Raw genomic sequence first — 8,041 nt, forward strand, 5'->3', positions numbered from 1 at the left:
GGATTGGGGGATTAAGGAAGTAAATGTTGATGAGTTCTATAAATATTTTGTTGATATATTACATACAGGCCAGTTAGCAAACATTCCTTGTAGAACAATAAGATCACAGAAGAATAACCCTAAGTGGATGACTGGTAGGTTAAAACACTACATAGGATGGAAGAAAAGTATATATATAGAAGACTAAAGATAGGGGAGGAGGATTTAAGACCTCAATATAATTAATTGGTTAGAAGTCAGGAAGTTAATGAAGGCTAAAAGCAATTATGAATTAAAAATAGCCAGGTGAAAATTGACTTCAATTCAATCAAGTATATAAGATGAAGAACAGAGTAATAATAGGTCCATTAAAGGCAGCTGATGGAGAGTTGGTTAATTCTGCAAGAGATGAGTAAAATTCTGAACAAGTATTTTTAACAGTTTTCACCCTGGAAAAGATGCAGGATATGCTGGATAGTGAATAAATTTTTAGAGCAGAACAGAATGAGAAGCTGATACATATTTCCATAATTAAGGAGATAGTCAAACAGGAAATAGATAGGCTGAAAAATTCAAGTCACCAGGATCAGATGAAATATATCCCAGAGTACTTAAGTAATGCAAAGAGGTTATTAGTGAACTGCTAGTTTCTGTCTAGACTCAGAACAGGCACCGGTAATGTGGAGGCAGGTGAATGTAGTACCCGTCTTTAAGAAAGGTGATGAAATGCTAATGTCTAATTATGGAACCGTCAGCTTAATTTCAATTGTAGGTAAATTAATGGTGTCAGTAATCACAAGAAACATTAGGGAGTATTTAGACAAGCATAACTTGATAAATCAGTCACAGCATGGTTTCACAAAGGGGAAGTCCTGCCTTATGGACTTGTTGAGTTTTTACAATAAAGTTTATGAAGCAGCAGATAACAGATAGTTATGACATCCTACACCTGGATTTTAACAAAGCATTTGACAAGGTACCACATCAGATGCTCCTGAGAAAGGTTAGGGTGCATGGGATAGATGGGAAGATGTTAGGCTGGATGAGGTCATGGTTAGGCAACAGGTGACAGAGTTGCAATAAATAGCTCTAAATCTGAGTGGGATTAAGTAATTTGTTGGGTACCACAGGGATAAGTTTTTAGGGCCATTGTTGTTTTTAATATATATTAATGACTTGGATAGTGGGATTAGTAGTGATGTTAGTAAATTTGTAGATGACATAAAGATAGGACGAGGCAGTAGGCATCTGCCAAAACAATAATTACTCCCAGTGAGCACTGGATCATGGGGTACTGTAAACTTATCATTAAACCCAGCTGTGACCTCACTGAACGTTTACCCTTGTGTCTCACAACACAAGGGGTAGTCACAGCCTGCTCTCTAAAGACAACTCTTCCTTCACACAAAATTACAAGCACCCAATTACACACACACGCATACACCGCTCAAAATTCAAAATTATCGTGGTGACTCCTACACCAGCCTTGGAGTCCCCATCTGGGGAGGGGACCACAAATGTCCCCAGTTCGGACTGCTCTTCTGGTACTGACCCTAAGTGTCTTGACACCCCCACTCAACTTTTTCTTCATTAACTTCTACAACATTTGCAGTCTTATTTTCAATCTGTAGAACACCACTTCTCTTCTATTAAACCTCATCTTCTTTTCTTCACTGAAACACAGGTGTCTGAGGCAACAGACAGTAGTTCCTTTTCTGTTCCCTCCTACTTTCTCTATCCTCATTTTCAGTCCAAAGCTGGATGTTGTGTTTATGTGTGCAATGACTTAACCTGCTCTTGTGTCCATGCTATTGAATCTTCCGAGTTTTCCACCATCTGGCTATGACTACAGAGTCACTCTCAGACTAAATTTATCTGTGCTGTATACCTCTCACTAACTCCCCTAACTATAAGAAATTTTGTGACTACTTAACTTCCAAAGTGAGCACATTCTGACACTTCCCTTTTGTGGAGATCTCCATTCTTGGAGACTTCAATGTTCACCACCAGCTTTGGCTTTCCTCTCCCTTAACTGACCATGCTGGTGAATTAACCTTTAATTTTGCTATCCTCCATGACCTAGAGCAATTGGTGCAACACCCTACCTGAATTTCTGACTATCTTGGAGATACACCCAACATTCTTGACCTTTTCCTAATCTCTAATTCTTCTGCTTATTCTGTTACCCTCCCTTTTCTGTTGGGCTCCTTCAATCACGATCTCATACCTGTATCTTGTCCTATCGCTCCAATCCCTCCTCAGGATCTCCCTAAGTGGAGGTGCCTCTGGCATTTTGCCTCTGCTAGTTGGGGAAACCTGAGGAGTTATTTTGCTGATTTTCCTTGGAATGACTACTGCTTTCATGTCAGAAACCTGTCTCTGTGTGCTGAGTGCATAACAGAGATGATTGTGTCTGGCATGGAGGCGTACATTCCTCACTCTTTTTCTTAACCTAAACCTTCCAGACCTTGGTTTAACACAGCCTGTTCTCGTCCTTTACATGATAGAGAGGTGGCTCACAAAAGGTACTTGAGCCTTCCATCACCAGAATCTCATGCACTTTATATTTCTGCATGGAACCATGCCAAGTCTGTTCTCCAACTAGCCAAAAACTCCTCCATTAATAGAAAGTGTCAAAATCTTTCAAGATTTGATAAGATTTGACTCCTCTCGTGACTTCTGGCATCTAGCCAAAAAAATATCTCAAATAACTTTGCTTCTCCTTCTTTCCCTCCTTTATTTCAACCAGATGGCACCACTGCTATCACATCTAGCTCTAAAGCTGAACTCTTAACTCATACCTTTGCTAAAAACTTTACTTTGGACGATTCAGGGCTTGTTCCTCCGTCTCCTTCACCCTCTGACTACTTCATGCTACCTATAAAAATTTTCCTCAAAGATGTTTTCCATGCCCACACTGGCCTAAACCCTCAGGAGGCTTATGGATCTGATGGGATCTCTCCTATTGATCCCTGAAACTGGACATCTGTGCTTGCACTTTGCCTAGTCAAACTCTTTTAACTGTTTGTCAACATCTACCTTTCTTTTTTGCTGGAAGTTTGTCTATATTCAGCCTGTTCCTAAAAAGAGTGAATTTTCTAATCTCTCAAACTACCATCCTATTGCTTTAATTTTCTGCCAACCTAAAATTTTTTCAATCTATCCTCAACAGGATTCTTAAACATTTATCACTTCACAACCATTTACCTAATCACCAGTATGGGTTCTGTCAAGGCTGCTCTACTGGTAATCTTCTGGGTTTCCTTACTGAGTCTTGGTTATCCTCTTTTAGAGATTTTGGTAGAACTTTTGCTGTTGCCTTAGACATATCAAAAGTTTTGATAAAGTCTGGCACAAAGCTTTGATTTCCAAACTACCCTCCTATAGCCTCTATCCTTCTCTCTGTAACTTCATCTCAACTTTCTTTTTTGACTGTTCTGTTGCTGCTGTGGTAGATGGTCACTGTTCTCCTAAATCTATTAACAGTGGTGTTTCTCAGGGTTCTGTCCTGTCACTCACTCTCTTCTTATTCATCAATGATCTAAAGCAAACTTCTTGTCCTAGCCACTCTTAAGCTGATGATACCACCCTGCACTTTTCCATGTCTTTTCATAGATGTCCAACCCTTGAGGAAGTAAACAATTCAGGCAGGGAAGCCACAGAATGCCTGACTTTCAATCTCTCTAAAATTTTTGATTGGGGCAGAGCAAACTTGATATTGTCTAATGCCTCAAAAACTCAATTCCTCCATCTATCAACTCGGCATAACCTTCCAGACAACTATCCCCTCTTCTTTAATGACACTTAACTGTCCCCTTTTCTACACTGAACATCCTTGGTCTGTCCTTTTTCTTATAATCTAAAATGGAAACTTCACATCTCATCTCTAGCTAAAATAGCTTCTACAAAGTTAGGTGTTCTGAAATGTTTCTGCTAGTTTTTCTCAATGCCCTCCTCCCCCCAGTTGCTAACTCTGTCCATGTATGGAATATGCTTCATATGTTTGGGGGGGTTCCACTCATACTACTCTTTTAGACAGGGTGGAATCAAAAGCTTTTCATTTCATCAACTCCTCTCCTCTGACTGACTGTCTTCTGCCTCTTTCTCATTGCTGCAATGTTGCATCTCTAGCTATCTTCTACTGCTATTTTCATGCTAACTGCTCTTCTGATCTAGCTAACATCATGCTTCTCTTCCTCCTGTGGCCTCGCTGCAGAAGACTTTCATCTTTCTCTCCCCTATTCTGTCCACCTCTCAATCATTCGTCCCTTTCTCTGGTAAACTGTGGAACTCCCTGCCTGCTTCTGTATTTCCATCTTTCTATGACTTGAATTCCTTCAAGTGGGAGGTTTCAGTGCAATTATCCTGCAGTTTTTGACTACTGCTTTGGACCTTATTCGGGGACTGGCATCTTAGTGGGCTTTTTCTTTTTTAATTTGATTTTTCTTGCCCTTGGCTGGTGTCTCTGCTACTTAAAAAAAAGAAAAAAAGAAAAAAAGGTAGATTAATTAGGTCAAATAAAGATGCCATTGTCTTGCAGGCAGATTTGGATAGGATGAATGAATAGACAGGCAGATGGCAAATACAGTCAAGTATTAACAAATGCAAAGTACTTACTATAGGTAGAAGGAACCCCACACAGAAGATACACAATAAACAATGAAGCTCTGGTAGGTTCAGGGAACAAAAAAGATTTGGGAGTTATAATTAGTTCTGATCTCTGTCTAAGAAAACAATGTATAAAGGCCAGAAATAAGGCAAGTCAAATATTAGGATTAATTTTCAAGAGTGTTAAAAGCAAAAGTCCAGAAGTAATATTAAAGTTATATCTGGTGTTGGTCAGACCTCATCTAAACTATGCTGTACAGTTCTGGTTCCCATATTACAGGAAGGATATAGGTCTATTAGAATCAGTACGAAGGAGAATGACTAAAAGGATACTGGGGATGAAGAGTATTCCTTACGAAATGGGACTGAAGCTATTAAATGTACATTCCTTAGAGGGATGTAGGTTAAGACCTGATAGAAGTCTTTAAGTGGTATAGGGGTTATAACGAGAAGGATGTAAACAAAATTTTCAGCAATCAGGACAGAACTTGAAATAATGGGTTCGAGCTTGAAAAAGTTAGATTTAAGAAAGAGGAAGAAATTGGTTCTCAAATAGAGTGGTAGATGAATGGAATGGACTCAGTACTCAGGTTGTTAGTGCTGAGATATTACAGGGCTTTAAAAGAAGATTTGACAAATTTATGGATGGGGACAATAGGTGGAAATGGGTAGGTATGTTTCATACAGGGATTGCCAAATGTAGGCCTGATAGCTTCTTGCAGCTTCCCTTATTTTCTTATGTTCTAGGTATGTTTCATACAGGGATTACCAAATGTAGGCCTGATAGCTTCTTGCAGCTTCCCTTATTTTCTTATGTTCTTATGACAGCAGTAACTCCTTCTTTTCTGTATGTTACAACAGATAAATACACATATGGTTTTGTATCAGTTAAATCAAAGTAAGAGAAATTATCTCATAATCTCTGGGATGTCAAGGTCACAAGTCGCTTAGAAAACTACTATACTGGGCTGCCCATTGTGTATAGTTATGGGTTGTCAGCAAATAAAGAGAAGAATAATGGAAATTCTATATTTCAACAAATGTTATAATATATAGTTGTTTACATTCACACATTCATGTCAGTTATTGCTGTCTCCTAATGTACATGTTTGCATGATAGAAAATATTTCTGATATTGGATCATTCACATGACACTTTCCAACTGCAAAATATAAAAATTTTATAAATCTATTTTACAAATACTACATGTAGGGAATGTAGTGAGCAATTTTAGTGTTCATATTCACAGGGAAAAATATCCAAAGATTTTCACAGGTGTGTATACTAAGCTATAGCAGTAAAAACATCTGTCATGAGAGGTGTATAGTCCTGTCCACTCCTCTACTCCTGATGCATGACTGTGAAATACTTATAACAAGTAGTTATAATTTCTTTCCTGGTATGAAGTCTTAATTAACATCATTGCAGATCTATCTATGTATATCTATCTGATGCCTGTTCCTGTGAGCTCCAAAAGGGAAGTTTCCAACCATTCCTTTCCTGCCATTCCCTCCTTGTATGTTCTAATCATATTCTCTTTCTATATTTTTTTTCTGACATATTTCAGCATTTAGTCTTCCCATCTGACTACAAGTTGTTTACTATAACACTTCCATATTCATATATAATTTGAAATCTCACTTTCTGCAAATCTTCTGATTTGGCCAAACCACTTTATTAAGATGCTATGCTCAGTATTCTCCCCACCTCAATCACCTCACATTTTGTTCTTTCACCCTTCCTTGACATACGATATGTTTTATGCACATTTTTTTTCATTATCCATTTTCACACAACACAAGGACCTCTCCAGAAATTAACTTTAACTACTTGAATTCTTCTTGTCTAAATCTCATTTGCATGCAAATCCCTTCCTGACTTCCAAGATCAATATACTTTCATCATACAAGCACCTTTCTCCCTTGCACCCCTCTTCTGTCTCACCTTCCATGCTTCTTATCTTTGCCTCTCAAGGTCATATGTACATATATATCCTATACATAAAATTACCATTTCAGATCCAGGTTCAGCTTCACTAATCATTGAACTGAGGCCTGCAAGTTAGTGGGAATAACACCAATAATAATGTATATATCAAAAAGCATGGTCTAAAAATATTCTTAAAAGTATTTCAGTACCATCTTCAAAATAAATCTAATGTTATGTGTATGACTGTACAACACTGTCTTGTACTAAGAAGGAAATATTAAAATGTTTCCCCATGAACAGAGGAAGACTCTTTAGCCTGTGAATTATATATCCATAAATATGGCATGTTTTCTGGGATGATTACTGATTTCATCCTCATCATTATCAATTTATGTGATTCCACTGCAAGATAAAAAAGATTATCCAGATAAGTCATGGTGGCTGAAGGTGTGTTAGTGGAGTCTTCAATATGAAAGGAAATTAAATCCAGAGTGCCTTGCCTGGCTTATGTGTCCTGGTCCTTTTGGCTGAGCTAAGTACACTCACCCTTGTACCATTTGGCCAATTAATTATGTATCTTTATATAAATCTCTAGAATTTCAAGAAACTTAAAATCACACTATAATTTAATCGGAAGATATTGTTGTTCATCAGTAGAGCTCTAGGCCATTAACCATACTTTGCAATTTATGTATGTGCTTCCTATTAATAAAGTAATTTTACGAGGTAAGGAATCACTGTGTACAAATGCCAAAGACCTCAAAAGCTGCCATTATGAAAAGCATTATTTGCCTGCATTACATGCTTAAGTCATTTAATGTGTATGTATTACATTAACTTTTAGCTGTTGAGCAAGATTCACAGGTAAAATACATACAATACTATTAGAAAAAGCAAATATTCTTCTTTCATATTAGCACCATCATTAGGATTACAAATAGTAAGACATAAAAATCATAAGTATATTTCAAATATCAAATAATTTCAACTTTGTAAGCAATCTAAAATACATGAAACTACAGATCCACATGTTTGCTGTCCTACATGATGTATTTCAAAGTGAAACTTCCTCAGGAAAAGTTGAGAATGATAATCTATATATATATCTCTAAATAATGCAGCCTTCACTACACCAATTTTTTTAGTTCACTTGTAGAAAAATGGTTGCACAGATTTCCCAGACCTTGTGATGTCATTGATAGTTGAATAAAACAAATCACAAATATGTATGATGACATTGATGGTTAAATAAAATTAATCACTAATATGTACCACAACATACTCTATGCTATAAATCTATGTACTAGAAAATGCCTTTGAAATCAAGTACCAAAACAGAAAAAGAAAAACCACAACAAAGCCTGCCATGTAACACATAACCTTACGGTTCTGGCGGCTGGATGAAAGGAGATTCTTGACTCTGGTGATGCTGCCTGACATGAGTCCTTCACTTCCTGAGAAGTCATTGCCCACCCCATCAAGAAGTCTGTTGTGTTCATAAGCTTCATTCTCAATGTCAAGTGCA

The 8,041-nt window shown here is 37.4% G+C and overlaps 1 protein-coding gene across 3 annotated transcripts in view; it reads right to left on the bottom strand.

The window, feature by feature from the left end:
• Positions 1–5,601: 5,601 nt before the first annotated feature.
• LOC135111622 (BET1-like protein) overlaps positions 5,602–8,041 on the bottom strand; it is a 29,371-nt gene continuing 26,931 nt past the window's right edge. For all 3 annotated transcript variants that reach the window (XM_064025144.1, XM_064025154.1, XM_064025156.1), the window contains exon 3: positions 5,602–8,041. This exon is cut by the window's right edge and continues 2 nt beyond it. In XM_064025144.1, the coding sequence (XP_063881214.1) occupies positions 7,813–8,041 (229 nt within the window). In that variant the 3' untranslated portion in view covers positions 5,602–7,812.

This window comes from Scylla paramamosain, chromosome 2 (genome assembly GCF_035594125.1).
Source record: "Scylla paramamosain isolate STU-SP2022 chromosome 2, ASM3559412v1, whole genome shotgun sequence".
Taxonomy (NCBI): Eukaryota; Metazoa; Arthropoda; class Malacostraca; order Decapoda; family Portunidae; genus Scylla; species Scylla paramamosain.